Source organism: Notolepis coatsorum, assembly GCF_963971535.1.
Source record: "Notolepis coatsorum genome assembly, chromosome: 11".
NCBI lineage: Eukaryota > Metazoa > Chordata > Actinopteri > Aulopiformes > Paralepididae > Notolepis > Notolepis coatsorum.
In genome coordinates, this window is record NC_140175.1 from 104,167,615 (window position 1) to 104,185,758 (window position 18,144).

The window sequence follows — 18,144 nt, forward strand, 5'->3', positions numbered from 1 at the left end:
ATCTTATCGTGTGTTGTCATGTTTGTTTATATGTTTGTTTAAAAAATAATAAATAAAATACAAAAGTAAGGCTGTCAAAGTTAACGCGGTATTAACGCGTTATCGCCCTCTATTAACGCCAATATTTTTTTTTAACTCACGATTAACTTTTAAGAAATTATTATTATTATTTTTTTTTTACTTTTTTTGCTTTTTTTACTAGACTTCACTCGGGTGTATTATTGATGCTCTCATTGATACTATGTTTTGTTTCTGAAGTGTGTGTGTGTGTGTGTAGGTGTGTGTGTGTGTGTGAGATATAGAGATATAGAGAGAGAGGGGGGTGAGAGATGAGGAAGGGGAAAGAGAGAAAGAGCTGGGAGAGTGTGTGTGAGAGAGAGAGAGAGGGGGGGGGGGGTGTGTGTGATTACTCAGCCCTTGTGTGGGTGATGTAACAAGTTCCTAACGTTTTCTTTTCCCCCATTATTTCATGCACACTTTATTCATTGTTTTAAATTATTTTCTTTTAAGTTATTTTGTGCATCACTCTGTTTTGAATTTGATGCAAATTTGCAATGCATGAGGGTCATCCTTTTGTGTTAAATGGCTGCATAAAGCAAGCATTTGTTGACTCATGTTGATAAGAGTATTAAAACTTGGAACTTGAAAAAGATCTGTTTAAGGTAGATAAAAAAAAAATATTAATTTGCGATTCATCGCGAGTTAACTATGGACAATCATGCGATTAAATATTTGATTCGATTGACAGCACTAGTTATAAGACGGTTTGAACACGTGGTGCATCCTGTCATAAAATGGTTATTGCAGTTTATTTAAAACACGAAACATAACTTTTCACCCAGTCATCTGGCTAACTGGCTGACCCGCTGGCTCTCATCTGTTGACCTGGGTGTTGTGTTGTCTTTGTTTCCAGAACGGCTTCGACTACCTGTTGACCTACAGCGACGACCCCCATACGGCCTTCCCTCGCTACTGTGTGAGCTGGATGGTGTCCAGCGGTGAGACCAATACTGATCTGACACTATGGTGCCTCCATCTTCAGACCGTCACCCTCTGAGACACACACACACACACTGCACATGTAGGCATTCCACCAGAGGATTCAGCATGCATTAAAGCATTCCGTCTCCAAACGGATTTCCGTCAATTTGATTGGGGAGATCCGTCCATTTGATTCGCGGTCTGACGGAATTGGTTACCTGGTATAATATGAATTGTAGATGCATACACATTTAAACAAAATTGAGCCAATCAGAGGCGCCAAATATGAAGAAAAAAAATTGCGCCGCGCCAAGCAGAGTCATCACTCAGCGACTCGAGAGACAGGACGCTGCTCGCTCGGGAGGCTCGCTCCGCGGTTGCAGCTGCAGTCTATTGGGCGAGTTACACATTTGCGAGGTCTGAGAAGTCTGTCCACCACATGGCAGGGTAACAAAATAGTCATGTAAAATAATTAAAAACTGCGTGTGTTTTGGTTTAACGAGTCGCCTTTTTTGCAGCCTCGCGCGTCAACTCTGCTTGTTGACCTACGTCACAGCCACCACGCTTGCACTCGCTGCTATAGCGATTAGCTAACGTTAGCTTAATAGCGTCGGTTAAATGGAAGGAGTAAGCCGGCCACTAAAAAGAAAACCCACCGCGGGTTTCTCAGATGAAAAGGATGAGCGGGACCACCTAACAAAAGAAAGTTTAGAGAGGAGAGGACGTTTGAAGAGACTGGCTAGGCAGCGCTACTGGGGGCTGTAGTGGTGAGTTGTTAACTTGTTCCGTGTGCCGCAACTATGTCAAAAACAGAAACAACACTTTTGTCATTGTCGTGTTACTTCACAGTACAATACGTGAGTCCCCTGCTGTGGTTGTGAGTATAAGTTTATTAGCTTAACTCCGTAGCAACATCACACAGGTGTATCTGTAGACAGTCTCCTCCCCACCGTATATTCTCTCCCCACTGTATATCTTTTTTCTACCATCCCCTCCTAATGTACGGTCTCCTCCCCATCATATGTATATAATCTCTGTTAGGATCTATGGGTAACTACTGTATATTTCTCTCCCACCCACCCCCTCCTAATGTACAGTCTCCTCCCCATCATATCATGTATATAATCTCTGTTAGGATCTATGGGTAACAGTACTGTATATTTTCTCCCACTCACCCACCCCCTCCTAATGTACAGTCTCCTCCCCATCATATGTATAATCTCTGTCAGGATATATGGGTAACATTACTGTATATTTGCATATCGTATATGTCACAAATGTAACAGTACTATATACCTGTAGACTGTAGTATGTCCCTATGCACGGCGCGGGACCCGACCCCCCCCCCCCCCCCTCCCCCCTTCCCACCCACAACAACAAAGCCCCCCAGCCCCACACAGAGGAACAGATCACAAACGAACAATACTTCGAACCTGCCAACATCAATGAAATAACCAACGCCAATGGACTGAACATTTTTCACATTAACATTAACAGCTTAAAAAACAAATTGGATGAAATCAAACAATTATTCATAAATGGTAAGGCAAACATACTGTGCTTCTCAGAAACTAAGCTTGACGATTCTGTAAAAGATCCAGAGATAGAGATTGAGAACTACTCAATAATCAGGAATGATAGGAACAAACATGGAGGTGGTGTCTGTGTGTACATACACAAGGACACCAAATTCATCAACAGAAATGACCTGAATCATAAATCAATTGAAACTGTATGGGTGGAAATCCTATTTGAAAGGGCGAAATCCCTACTGGTTGGCACAGTCTACAGGCCGCCAGATCATAGTGGCTTTTATGATACACTGGATGGGTGTTTAGCTGGAGTTGAGGATGTAGACAAAATTCTTATTGGAGACTGGAACACGGATATGCAACGAAAAGATGCACCCGTCTTCAAGTCATTCAGTAGGTTTTGTGATCTGCACGGCCTCAGCCAGCTAATCACCCAACCCACACGTGTATGTGAATCAACTCAGACTACCATTGACCTCATTCTGACCTCCGACAAGTCCAAGATCTCCAATAAAGGGGTTATAGCATGCGGGTTAAGTGATCATTATATGATATTCTGTACCCGCAAAAAACTAAAACAAAAGGCTGGCTGCCACAAAACAGTCACATCTAGAGACCTCAAAACCTACTCTAGCGAGGCCTTCAACCTTGAACTGGAGAGTCTGGACTGGTCAGATGAACTCAATGGTACACTGGTTGAAGAAACATGGCTTGGTTTCAAAACCAAATTCTCAACAATACTAAACGACATGGCCCCCCTAAGAACCACCAGGGTAAAAAATCGCGCTGAGCCGTGGATGCACTCCGAAATACTGGCCGCTATGAAAACCAGAGACAAAAAATGCTCTGAGTTTTGTAAAAGTCAGTCAAAGCTTACTAAAAGCACGAGCAGTGAACTCCAAGCCCACGTGACTGAACTCAAACTAGAAAGAAACAGACTAAGAAACGACGTAAACTCCATGATCAAAACTGCAAAAAAGAATTTCATCAATGACAAAACTGAGGAAAACAAAAACAAACCACGTGAACTTTGGAAATTACTCAATAATCAACTAGGATGCAGTAAAAAACTTAAAACCAGATTCTCAAACATAAACATAAAAACGGACAACACACTCATCACAGACAAGCTGGATGTAGCCAATTACTTAAACATTTTCTTCACAAACATAGCCACAACACTGGTAAACAAACTACCCTCCCACTCAGGGCTTTATGGGGTAGAACACATAGTAGCTTACTACAAAAACCTAGGGGTCCGCTAGGACGACTTCAAGCTGGAAATGGTAACAACAGATGAGGTACTCAATAAACTGAGCGCCCTCCAACCTAACAAGGCCACTGGCCATGACAACATCCCCTCCAAATTCCTCAGAGACTCAGCAGCCGCCATCACCCCAATCATCACACACATAATAAACCTCTCCATAAAACAGGGACACGTCCCCAAGGACTTCAAAATTGCGAGGGTGACCCCTCTGCACAAAAAGGGCAGCAAATTAGACCCAGGCAACTACCGCCCTGTTTCTATTCTCACCTCCATCTCGAAAGTCATGGAAAAAATAGTCTACGAACAGGTCGAAAAGTACCTAGCGGAAAAAAATCTAATCTACGAATTCCAATCTGGCTTCATAACATCCCACTCCACTGACACATGCCTTCTCTATTTGAATGACCACATCAAACCACTATTCCTGATGAATTGAAAATGGGGGACCCTGATGTAAACAAGACGAAAGTCTTTCTCTGGTCTGCATCCCCTTAACAATTGTGTGTATTGAGCTGTACTGTATTGTACCCATTCTGCAATCTGTTAATAAAGTTTTCAATCAATCAATCAATCAAACAAGAGGTGGACGCAGGCAAATACTGCGGCATGGTCATGCTGGACCTACAAAAGGCCTTCGACACGGTCAATCACTCCATTCTGATTGACAAGCTAAAAGCAATTGGTTTTGATAGTCTATCAGTGAGCTGGATGCAATCCTACCTTGAGGGGAGGGAACAGATGGTGGAGGTAAACGGTACCCTATCCCCCCCCCCCTCACAGTGAGCTGTGGTGTTCCACAAGGAAGCATACTAGGACCGCTACTGTTCCTAATTTATGCAAATGACATGTCGTCAGCTTGTGACTGCAACTTGTTCCTGTTTGCGGACGACTCAGCCCTGCTGGTCTCTGACAAGAACAAGTTACAGGTTGAAAAAACCCTCAGCTCGGAACTAGGCAGAATCTGCATATGGCTCGCTGATAACAAACTATCATTACACATGGGCAAAACAGAGTCCATTCTCTTCGGTTCAAATAACAAACTCAGCAAGACCGACGGCTTCTCAGTTACAGTGGGTGACAATATTGTCACAAGGAAAGATGAAATTACCTACCTGGGTTCCATCCTAGAGGCTAATCTCTCCTGTGACAAAATGGCATCCAATGTAATAAAAAAAGTCAACCAACAAACTCGATTCTTGTACCGGATCTCCTCTCTGGTAAACAAGAATACCCTGAAGACTCTGGCAGGAGCACTCATTCAGGGGTACTACGACTATGCTTGCACCTCATGGTACCAAAGCACCTCAAAGGCGCTAAAAACAAAATTACAAACATCTCAAAACAAACTGGTCAGACTACTGCTTGACCTTACTCCTAGAACCCACCTCACCCCTGCCCACTTTGACAACCTAGGATGGCTTAGAGTAGACGACAGAGTACAGCAACTTGCAATGGGCCTGGTCTACAAGATACACTACACGACCAAGGTACCCATGTACATGTCAAAATACTTCCCAAAGGTCAGTGAATACCACGATCACAACACCAGAGGGAGCTCCACAAATCATGTTAAACCCAGATTCGGCTCAAATAAGGGACTAAACACGTTTCGCAATTATGCCACATCAATGTGGAACGCCCTACCCAAAGCTGTAAAGGAATGTGGATCACTACCCACTTTCAAAACCTCTCTCAAGGGACACCTACGGGAGACTGCAATTCAACACTGGCCCCTGTAAATATCCTAACCCAACCCCCTCCAATGTACAGTCATTTACCTAGTATGGTTTTGTCAATAATCCAATGTACAATTTTGTTTGTTTGTACAGTGTCTCCCCCCCCCCTCAATGTACAGTTTGCTTGTTTATACAGTGTGCCCCCCCCCCCCCCAACCACCTCCAATGTAGATTACCCAGTATGGTTGTCAATATCCCAGTGTACCCAACCCCCCCCACCCAACCTCCTCCAATGTACAGTTTCTAAGTCAAATGTATATACTCCCTTTTCTTGACTCCTTCTGTATCACAAACAGCACTGTATTTGCAAATCTGGTATGTCATAAATGTATAGATGTAGCAGTACTGACTATCTGTATGTCATGTATGTCATATATGTCCTGATGAATTGAAAATGGGGGACCCTGATGTAAACAAGACGAAAGTCTTTCTCTGGTCTGCATCCCCTTAACAATTGTGTGTATTGAGCTGTACTGTATTGTACCCATTCTGCAATCTGTTAATAAAGTTTTCAATCAATCAATCAATCAATCAATGCCATAAATGTCACTATGAATTGAAAATGGGGTACCCTGATGATGTAAACAAGACAAACGTCTTTCTCTGGTCTGCATCCCCTTAACAATTGTGTGTATTGAGCCATACTGTATTGTACCCATTCTGCAATCTGTTAAATATTGATTGATTGATTGAACATTTTATTAACAGAATTGCAGAATGGGTACAATAGAGTACGGCTCAATACACACAATTGTTAAGGGGATGCAGACCAGAGAAATACTTTTGTCTTGTTTACATCAGGGTCCCCCATTTTCAATTCATCATAACATATATGACACACATGACATACAGATAGACAATACTGCTACATCTATACATTTATGACATACCAGATTTACAAATACAGTATTGTTTGTGATACAAAAATAGTCTAAAAAAGAGAGTATACATTGGAGGTGGTTGGGTAGGCGGGGTGGGGTAACTGTACATTGGTTTATCGACAACCTTACTTGGTCCCAAGAAGAGGGTCTTGTGTATTAAATAAAATGTTCATTCATTCACTCTGGATCTGGTAAATCCAGTAGCAATACACACAATTGTTAAGGGGATGCAGACCAGAGAAAGATGTTTGTCTTGTTTACATAATCAGGGTCCCCCATTTTCAATTCATAGTGACATTTATGACATACACAACATACATGACATCATGACATTTATGACATGGGGACATACTTGACTTACAGGTATAGTACTGTTACATTTGTCACATATATGATAAGCAAATATACAGTACTGTTACCCAGAGATCCTAACCGTAAATATATACATATGATGAGGAGGAGACTGTACATTAGGAAGGGGTGGGTGGGTGTTAAAAAATATATACAAATGGTGGGGAGGAGACTGTCCATTGTTGTTGTGGCATAATTGCGAAACGTGTTTAGTCCCTTGTTTGTATTAGGGATGCCCCGATCACGTTTTTTGCCACCGATACCGATCACCGATCGTCGTGAGCCATATCGGCCGATACCGATCCGATACCGATCGTTTTTGATTAACACTTTGACTGCCGGGAACCGTCTTTAGACGTCTTTGCTGGCCATGCTAAAGTTGCCGGAGGACGTGTTACGTCGTCCTTATATCAATATTTCAAAAATCTGCGATCGGATTCATATGTCCCCTCCGCTGGCCTGAGATCCACCAGCAGGACCCACTGAGCTCTCTGGCGGTTCAGGAGCGCCATCTGGTGGCCGATCGGCGCAATCGCCAAACAGGATGTTGCATAGAGGTTGTCCTAGACGTCCGTAGTACTTCCGGGCGCTCGCTATAGGTCATGGGACTCTGGCTCGTCACGCTACACGGTGATCGATTGGCAATAACTCGATAAACAACATGATTTGGACGTATATACCATTATACAAGCTGGAGATGGACCGGGTAAAAATATATCCCATAATGATAAGATTTCTACTCTACGATGATCGCCCAACGGCGCGCGGAGACTGGGGTGAGTTTCAGCGTGTAACGTTACCGTCTTCGATACTAACTGCTATTATCAACATTTGACCCACATTAGATGATTGGTATAACGCTGCCCACGGAATTATAAACGCCCCCTCGCCCATCCGGTCAACATCAGATGACGTGTAGTAACTTCTAGAAGTACGTCTAGTTGGAATTTTTTATATCGCGCTGATTGCCATCAAACTGTATTTCATCATCAATATAATGCATTTGGGGCTATATATCACGTTCTGGAGAAAGCTGCAGAAAGAGATGAAAACATACTTATACATTAGACCATACTTTACTATGAATATGTGAATGAAAAAGTTTAACGTTGCTACACAATGAACAATACATATAGGACTTTGAATGGGCCCTAATAATGGCAATGTAGCAATAGAATTTAAAAAGTTATAGCCCTGCAAAGAAGGGGACTTTCTCCATAGACAAATAGCGCTGGCAATCTATGGTATATCATGAATTTAACCTTAGGCAGCCAAAGTGTTAAAAAGAAATTAAAAGTTATTTTATATAAATTTTTTATTTTTTTTTTTAATAAAATATATATATTATATAATTAGACTTGTACTTGTATTATCTGCGAGACATCGCCACCACGCAACAAGTCAAAATGCTCGCTATCTGCAAACAGCTCCACTGTCTGTGTGTACTCTAGTAGCCCTAGCTCCAAAAAGGATTCTCCGGCGCTGCAGCGGGACCCTATTGCCTTGGTAACGTTATGCTTTGGTCATTTCACATTCAGCAAGCCCTCAGCTCGAATACGCATTCAATCAATGTTATAAGACATTGATATCAGGAGCTATCTGTAGCTACTGCTAGCCGGCTAGATGACGTTAAGACAACTATTTTAGTTCAATCGGACATTTCGTTTTGAACCGTGAACTAACGTCAGCTAACGCAAGCTAACGGAGATATCAACATGGGCTACTAGACTTCCTGGGGCATTTGTTGATATCCGGAGCTATCAGTAGCTAGCCGGCTAAATACCGTTAGACAATGCCTACTAAAAGTGAATAGTTGACTGGGTAATTTTGTTTAAACAGTAACGATAGCTAGGTAGCTAACGTTAGCTCAGGTCGAATGCACTATCTAGAGTCAGCAGAGGAGGTCCGCCTCCTCTGTGTTTACAAACTCTACACGGGTACGGGCGGGGCTAGGGAGGAGGAGCAGTTTGCAGGTCCTGTGCGTCTGAGACAAGCGAGTGAGATATCCACTTGATCAGTTTCCGCGATCGGCGAATATGACTAATTATCGGAATTCCCCGATCGCATATTTATACTGATTATCGGCCGATAACGATCGGTGGCCGATCGATCGGGGCATCCCTAGTTTGTATGATAACAAGCAGTTTAGTTCATGGTTCAAAGTAATGGGAAAGGGGTGCTAGCTCGCCATCAATCAGAAGCTAGCCACAAGACTTGCATTCACACTCTCCAGCACACAGCCTCCCTGCCTGGCACAACAACCACAACAGTAGGGTATATAGTCACAGTCAGGACAGTAGGCTCTACAAGTAGGCTCCCTTAAAACGCTAACGCTATTAAAAAAAATAGTGGAGATTAAAATAAGAATATGACTTGGCCTGAAAAAAAGTTCAGTCAGGAGATTTCTTTTTGCTTTAATCCCTGGGATTCAGACACACATACTGTATACTGTACATATAGGCATTTCACCAGAGGATTCACACCTACTGTACATGTAGGCATTTCACCAGAGGATTCAGACACACATACTGTATACTGTACATGTAGGCATTTCACCAGAGGATTCACACCTACTGTACATGTAGGCATTTCACCAGAGGATTCAGACACACATACTGTACATGTAGGCATTTCACCAGAGGATTCAGACACACATACTGTACATGTAGGCATTTCACCAGAGGATTCAGACACACATACTGTACATGTAGGCATTTCACCAGAGGATTCAGACACATACTGTACATGTAGGCATTTCACCAGAGGATTCAGACACACATACTGTACATGTAGGCATTTCACCAGAGGATTCAGACACACGCACTGCACATGTAGGCATTCCACCAGCAGTGGTTCCCAAACTGTGGTGCGCGCACCCCTTGTGGTGCGCGAGCGCCCTCTAGGTGGTGCGTGACATGAAAAGGCTAATGGTGGTAAATTTTTTTTTTTTTTTTTTTTTTTTAACAATACAATTTCATAAAAATCTTAGTCAAACCTTTAGTATTATGGATATTAAACATGCTGGCAGAGTACATGCATCCATGTTGTCGTGAACATTTTAATTAAATAAAGAAATTCCCTATCCATAGTCGCCGTGGGAAGAGATAAAATAAAAAATAAAATCTGTGCACGGCGACCAGCAACAATTTTTTCTAACAGAAACCCATTGGGGGGTGCGTCAGCTAGGTCGGGAGGTGACAGGGGGTGCATGGCCAAAAAAGTTTGGGAACCGCTGCACCAGAGGATTCAGACACACATACTGTACATGTAGGCATTTCACCAGAGGATTCAGACACATACTGTACATGTAGGCATTTCACCAGAGGATTCAGACACATACTGTACATGTAGGCATTTCACCAGAGGATTCACACATACTGTACATGTAGGCATTTCACCAGATGATTCAGACACACATACTGTACATGTAGTTATTTCACCAGAGGACTCAGACACACATACTGTACATGTAGTCATTTCACCAGAGGATTCAGACACACATACTGTACATGTAGGCATTTCACCAGAGGATTCAGACACACACACTGTACATGTAGTCATTTCACCAGAAGATTCACACATACTGTACATGTAGGCATTTCACCAGAGGACTCAGACACACATACTGTACATGTAGGCATTTCACCAGAGGACTCAGACACACATACTGTACATGTAGGCATTTCACCAGAGGATTCAGACACATACTGTACATGTAGTCATTTCACCAGAGGATTCAGACACACATACTGTACATGTAGTAATTTCACCAGAGGATTCACACATACTGTAAATGTAGGCATTTCACCAGAGGACTCAGACACACATACTGTACATGTAGGCATTTCACCAGAGGACTCAGACACACATACTGTACATGTAGGCATTTCACCAGAGGATTCAGACACACACACTGTACATGTAGTCATTTCACCAGAGGATTCACACACACATACTGTACATGTAGGCATTTCACCAGAGGACTCAGACACACATACTGTACATCTAGTCATGTCACCAGAGGATTCACACACACACACTGTACATGTAGGCATTTCACCAGAGGATTCAGACACACACTGTACATGTAGGCATTTCACCAGAGGATTCAGACACATACTGTACATGTAGTCATTTCACCAGAGAACTCAAGTTCAAGTTTCTTTATTAGTTGTCATACAGAAATACAGAATACTTTGTATGAAATGCTTCTTTCTGTTCTGCTCCAGAGTGTGCTAGATAAAATAAAGATAGTATAAAATAGAAGTATAAAATAGAAAGTCAAGTACGTAAACAAGTGTAAACAAAACAAGTGTTCAATATACATATATACAGTATATATATACAATGCAGTAGAGAAGGTAACTGAGTTACAACAATATACAATAGCTTAGCTTGTGGTGCCACCTTGTGGTGGTGAGGTGCAATGAGGTATGAGGTGATGTTCAAATCTCCTACCAATAACATAAAGTGTGTTAAGTGTCTAAAGTGAGTAAAGTGGGTGCTACAGTGAGTTGTCCATTTAAAGTGAGTGTACGTGTGGCTGTGGGTGTATTTGATAGTTTGTTACATAGTGTTATTGTTCATTGAGCATCCTGATGGCCTGGGGATAGAAGCTCCTTCTGAGTCTCTCTGTACTGGCCATGAGACTAGGTATCGCTTGCCTGACCGCAGCAGTTCAAAGAGGCAGTTGTTTGGGTGGCTGGGGTCTTTGATTATTCTCTTAGCCTACCCATGCAGCGCTTGTTGTAAATGTCTTTTGAGAGTGGGAAGCCCCCCTCCAATTGTGCGTTCGGCTGAACGGGCCACTCTCTGTAGTCTGCTACGGTCTTGTGCAGTGCTATTCCCAAACCAGGAGGTGATATTGCCAGTCAGGATGCTCTCTATTGTGCATGAGTAGATGTTCTTGTAGGATTTTCTGACTCACTTGGAACTTCCTTAGGCGCCTAAGGAAGTAGAGGTGTTGCCGTGCCTTTTTTATTTTTATTTTTTTCACCTTTTCTCCTATTTTTCTCCCATCCCAATTTCGTATAACCAATTCTCTCCTCCCCTGTCTTGAACGTTGCTAGACTATGCCCCCCACTGATCGGTTGTAGTGAGGATACAAGCCTTGCAGCACGTGTCCCCTCCGGTACACGAGGAGGCAGCCTGTTGCATCTTTTCACCAGACAGCGTGGACTCTGTGGCGAGGAGTAATGCGTGGGAGGCTCACGCTGCCCCCAATACTTCCTGTCTCTGCTGTGCAGGCGTCACCCAACCGACCTGTAGGAGTCGCTGTCCACAACGTCCAATCCCCACCCATCGACTTCCACCCGCTGACTGAGCCAGTATGACGGCCGGCCCAAGTCGAAGGCAATGCTGAGACTGTGATTCGATACCGGAGTCTCTTGCATTGGTGACGAGCGCAATCTCCGCTACGCCGCCCTTGTTGCCGTGCCTTCTTGATAACACTGTCAATGTGTGTGGTCCATGTCAAGTCCTCGGATATGTGGACTCTGAGGTACTTAAAACTGTTCACTCTCTCAACCGGTGCCCCGTCGATGCTGACCCCCGACCTCCTAAAGTCCACAATCATCTCTTTTGTTTTGCTGACGTTCAGGGAGAGGCTGTTCTCTTGACACCATCCCGCTAGAACCTTTACCTCTTCCAGGTAGGCCCTCTCGTCGTTTGCAGAGATCAGGCTCCCCACTACTGTGTCGTCAGCAAATTTGATGATTGTGTTGCTGTTCCGCTGTGCCACACAGTCGTGTGTGTACAGGGAGTAGAGGAGGGGACTCAGAACACAGCCCTAGGGGGCCCCTATGTTGAGAGTGATGGATGAGGAGGTGCAGTTGCCTGCTCTCACCACCTGGGGTCTGCCTGTCAGGAAGTCCAAGACCCACTGGCAGAGGTCATAGTTCAAGCCCAGGTCCCTGAGCTTGGCTATGAGTTTGGAGGGGACTATGGTATTGAATGCTGAGCTGTAGTTGATGAATAGCATTCTCCCTGCCATATACCTCTAGTCAGCCTGTTCATACTGAAGTTCCGTTTTGCCTCTATCTAGAGCTGCCGCGGTATCGGTATTACCGCGGTATCGCTGTTACATCATGCCCACCGCAGCGTTGGGCTGAATACCGGCATCACCGCTGTTTTTTATTATATTATTATTATTATTACGCTCTCGTTGGGCTTGCGGCTCTGCAGATATATCCTACTTCTCTGTCGAGATTCCAAGCGACCCTATTGGGTACCAGAAAAGTCACATGAAACACTGCAGACCACTGATTGGTCAGAAGAGATACGCGTCACATGCTTGGAGGTTGGAGCATCTTGCAGTGCGTTTACTTCCTGAATCTCGGCCATCACAACACGGCTAATAGTACGTTAGCTCCCACCGGAGACCGGAGTGGATTACCGACGCCGTCGCTCCTCAGGGAACGAGGCATAATGATTTTACTGCAACGAAATGTTATAATAAAAGCCCTTCGTTCTATACACTTGTCTGATTGAAAACTTTATTAACAGACCGCAGAATGGGTACAACTCGGCACGCTCTGAGCAAAGAAAGGAACTTAGATATTAATTGAGTAACGCTTGCCTTGCTATGTGGTCCGGTAAATACGAACGTGTAACTATACTAACGTTAATGCCACAAATCGAATGCCTTTGTAATCATAAGTAGTAACGTTATAATAATAAGAAGAAGAAAGGGTCGGGGGGGTAACCGGCGGGCGCGACACCGAGGGGAGACTTCGAATCCGTGTTTCACTTTTAATAACGAATGCGTGCATGCCGAATCCCAAACAATATTCATGCTGCAAAGTCATCCTCTAAAGATAGACATTTAGACTAGAGGCAGGCTATATGCTATATAAAGAGTAGACTGCAAAAAAAATGCATTCAAACTTTTTTTTTTGTGTGTGTGCGGTAATACCGCGGCGGTAGGAAATATATTGCAAATGTGTGCGGTAAGGAAAACATCAATACCGCGGCAGCTCTACCTCTATCACTGTCCTCCTTACGTTGTATCTCACCGCCTTGTGTTCATTCATGTTGCCTGTCACAAGCCCGGCGTTGTATGCTTTGGTGCACGCTTTCAGAGCCTCACAGACGGATTTGTCTACCCAATGTACAATAGCATTTCACCAGAGGATTCAGACACGCATACCTTATTTCTAATGTGACAATTAACCGTTAAAAGGGTGTTTCGCTGAGTTTTAACCTGAATCCCATGGTTCTGTTGTGACGAGGACAGGTGATAATTGGGACAACTTATAATTGGAGAACTTACCACCAACGTGTTCACAGCAGACCTCTAGTTCACTGTAACCCCAGGCCAAGTATTTCCTCAACTATTTCTTAAACTATCCTCAAGGTTTGCCTACTACAGTTGAAAATTGTTGAGGAAATCATTTCTGCGGTTCACTAGAGGTCTGCTCTCTTCCAGGTGACGTCATCGAGCTCTCGAGACGCAGAACAATTAGATTCAGGTTGAAAATAAAGAGCGAAATGCCTCTTTAATGTATAGACCTCTTGTTATTGCACTACTGGTAACTGGTTCCATCTGAGCTTGGTATCATTAGAAGACTGTTAACCCACTAGAGCTGTCCCCGAAGCCTGTTTTTGTGATTCGAACTTCGGCAGGGTTTTTCGAACGGACGTTCGAACAATCGTTTTTAATCATGCAAAAAATTTGCTCCTAAATAATTTTTCTGGTTCACTACTGTCGAGTCTCGACTTTAGGCACATAGCGTACATTTACTCAATATAACATAGAACATATGCGCATATTGCTGCAGTCAAAAATGGTTATTAAAAGTAGTAGTACTGTAACCATGAGGCTTAGGGTATACAACAGACAGACAAAGTAATTATATTTAATATAATTATCTTTATTGAATATTGTAGTATAGAAATAAGTTGCCTTTAATACAAATAGTTATCACAATGTATATAATAAAAAGAGACGGACTGAATCTCACGTCAATGTTCACCCTAACATGAGGTAGGCAAAAGCAGTGACCACCTGTTGACCACCACCTGTTATGACATGGAGATTAAACAATGAATATCAAAGCATAACAACAGTTAATGAGCCTTCTTATATTAAATGCTGGCTGTTGCACACTACAAGACAAACATTTATAGTTGCCACTTAGCTTCACCATATCTATTATAAAACACTCACACACAGTCACATAATGATACAAAGGGAATGCACGGTAAGGCTTTGTGTCCACCGGGGATGTTTTTTCCAGGCGGACCGATTTGAAAAGCAAAAATATGCATGCTCAGAGCGTTTCCAGAGCGTCTCGCGACTCCTGCGGCTCCGCCACTTGCTCCATGTTGATTGGTCGGTCGAAAAAAGTTACCTTGATGAGCGGCGCTCCTCTCCAAAAGTTGAACTAGTTTCAACTTTAGGCGCTGGGAGCGCTCCGCCCAAAAACGCTATCCGCCAAGAGCGCTAAAACACGAGGCGTGGCGCTGGGAAAAGGACTGCGTCTGTAGCATGACAGAATGACAGAAAGGAGCTGACGACTCATAAAACATCCCCGGTCGACACGGGCCCTAATACAAACGAACGAGAAAGAGCTAGACTTACACTTTAACCGAATGAGTGAAAAACCCGGCGCAGCACACACACGGCACACACCCGGGCCGCAGCACACACACAGCACACACAACACACACACACACACAGCACACACCCGGGCCGCAACCTGAGGGAAATCAGGACAGGTCGTCTGTATTACTACTTATACCAAACAGTCTGTGCGTGTGTGTAACCATAAACAAAAGAAGCTAGCGATACCTTTGGATCGCCAGGCGTAAGCACAACGCCCCGCCTCTTCGCTGTCCACTGTCTGTCGTTCCCTAGGGAAGACCATACACGGTATAAACAACTAGACAGTGCTCATAAACATAGCGATACTACAGTTACTCACCAGGACACTTTGTCACTTGAGTATCCACACGCCACACTCTCTCTCGTCCTGTAACAGGGGAACCGTGCGTGGGGAACTGTTTGCTATTATCGTCACCTGCTCCCAACTAGGAAGTGTTCGTTCCAGCCGCCATCCGGCCAGGCTGAAATACACACTGATGCCAGAGCCACACCCACAATACCCCCACCCGGCCACAGTACTAGTAGTGTTTGGATGGTAATCCATTTTGTGAATACATTTGTTGAAACAACATCTTTGTTTTGTATCTTAACGTTAGCAAGGACGTATACGTCCCGGTGCACGTTATGTGGTTAATTAGATTCGAGTGCCAATGTAACGAACGAACGGCCGAACCTTCGAACGTTTGGGCTCAGCCCTATAACCCACTATCTATCCTCTCCTCCTCATCTCCTTTGTGTTTCCTCTCTTGCAGGCATGCCAGACTTCCTAGAGAAGCTCCACACTGCTGCGCTGAGAGCCAAGAACCTGGAGGTCAGTATCCATGACTACGCCGGCGTCATCAAACCCATCGACACCAACCGTCCGTCCGGCCAGGAGCGTCTCAGCGGGGACAAGACCCACAGTGGCGGCCCCGGGCCCATCTACGCCTGAGGGGCCCTCACCACGGCCATCCACAGACGGGGGCTTTACTGGTGCTAGATACATCGTCATGACAACAGTGTGGCTTCACCGGTCCCCGGTACATCGTCATGACAACAGTGTGGCTTCACCGGTCCTAGGTACACTGTCGTGCCGGTGATCTGTATCAGAGACGACATCATCCGGAGAAAAGACTCAATTCATTCTGAATACCCACCTTGCCACACCCCCTCAGCTAACCAATAAGGTGTGGGAACGGAAGCCCCTCCTCCTGGCAATCCCATAGGCCCCTGCAGCAGACTGAGCCATACTGCACCACCAAACTGTCCAAACATCGTTGCTGCCAAAACTGTCGACGCTCCTTCTCTCTTGAGCGTTCTCTTCTCGTCTGTATTGTTCACAATGGAGTTGAACGCCATCTGAGACAGGCTTGGACCTCAACGATATGTCCTCCCAAGTGTCTGAGACAGGCTTGGACCTCAATGATATGTCCTCCCAAGTGTCAGACAGGCTTGGACCTCAACGATATGTCCTCCCAAGTGTCTCAGACAGGCTTGGACCTCAACGATATGTCCTCCCAAGTGTCTCAGACAAGCTTGGACCTCAACGATATGTCCTCCCAAGTGTCTCAGACAAGCTTGGACCTCAACGATATGTCCTCCCCAAGTGTCTGAGACAGGCTCGTACCTCAACGATATGTCCTCCCAAGTGTCTGAGACAGGCTCGTACCTCAACGATATGTCCTCCCAAGTGTCTGAGACAGGCTTGGACCTCAGGTGGCGGTATACACATGAGAACAGTCAATGTCCCCGACACACATTGTAGAAGAAGGTGTTGTGAGGCCATGAGGAACAGGATCCCATACATCTCTATGACGTCATTCAGTCTCGAAACCACAATGCAAAGCATCCAACATAATCTTTGGCTGTTAGCATACATTAGCACCAACACTGGTTACCAAACACTAGATGCTATGTCGGCTACCAAATGTTACAGCTTAAAGCCTGGTTTATGATTAACGGTAGTGTTGGTGGCAACCTTTTGGTAGCTGATGCTGGTTTAATGTTTGGTAGTTATCATTAGCACTAATGCATGCTAACACAGCCAAGTTAGTCCTAGTTCTGACCAGTCTGATCAGTGTACATGAGCAGTCGGTTCATACTGGCTCTTCTTCTACACGCTTTTATTCCTCATGTTATCCGTTTTCTTTTCGCTTTTGCTGTGAGTTGTTGGTCCTACTGATGCCTCTGTGGTGGAACCGATAATTAGGGATGCCCCAATCACGGTTTTCACGATCGGCGAAAATAAAGCATTATCGGAATTCACTGATCTCATATTTATACTGAATATCGGCCGATACCGATCGCTGGCCGATCGATCGGGGCATCCCTACCGATAATGTCAATTGTGCACATGATCAGATATCCATGGTTGATACAGATGTACTGGTCTGGCATTAGGAGTCGATTAAAGATTGGTAAATCAGGAGCTGAGCAGGAGGGACTGTTCAGGAGGCCACCAAGAGAACAGTCCCTCATTGTCTCCGTAGAACATACTTAACTTGGGGGAGTGGGGGGACGACAAAAGGACTGTTTGTGGAGGGGGGAGGGGTATGAGACAAAAGGATGTTTTATGAGGGAGGGTGTGGGGACTGAAGGACGGAAGGGACCTTGACATCCATCAGTGTCTCTTACCAGTGTCTCCTGGGGCATGTAGGGTAAAGAACACACTATTTACAGCCCGACAATCTGCCACTAATATAACAGCCGTTTTTGTTTCCACAAAACATTTCATTGCGTTAATATTTCAAATGGCCTATTGGAGAGAGATTTTTCCTTAAACAAAAAGCAGCCAGTAATGTGGAGCGAC

At 44.4% G+C, this 18,144-nt stretch overlaps 1 protein-coding gene across 1 annotated transcript in view; it reads left to right on the top strand.

The window, feature by feature from the left end:
• The window catches only part of stard7 (StAR related lipid transfer domain containing 7), a 43,765-nt gene extending 26,754 nt beyond the window's left edge, over positions 1 to 17,011 (top strand). The window contains exons 8-9 of the mRNA XM_084324731.1: positions 914 to 998; positions 16,109 to 17,011. Coding sequence (XP_084180857.1) covers positions 914 to 998; positions 16,109 to 16,287 — 264 coding nt within the window. The 3' untranslated portion in view covers positions 16,288 to 17,011. The remainder of the gene's footprint in view (positions 1 to 913; positions 999 to 16,108) is intronic.
• The last annotated feature ends 1,133 nt before the right edge of the window (positions 17,012 to 18,144 follow it).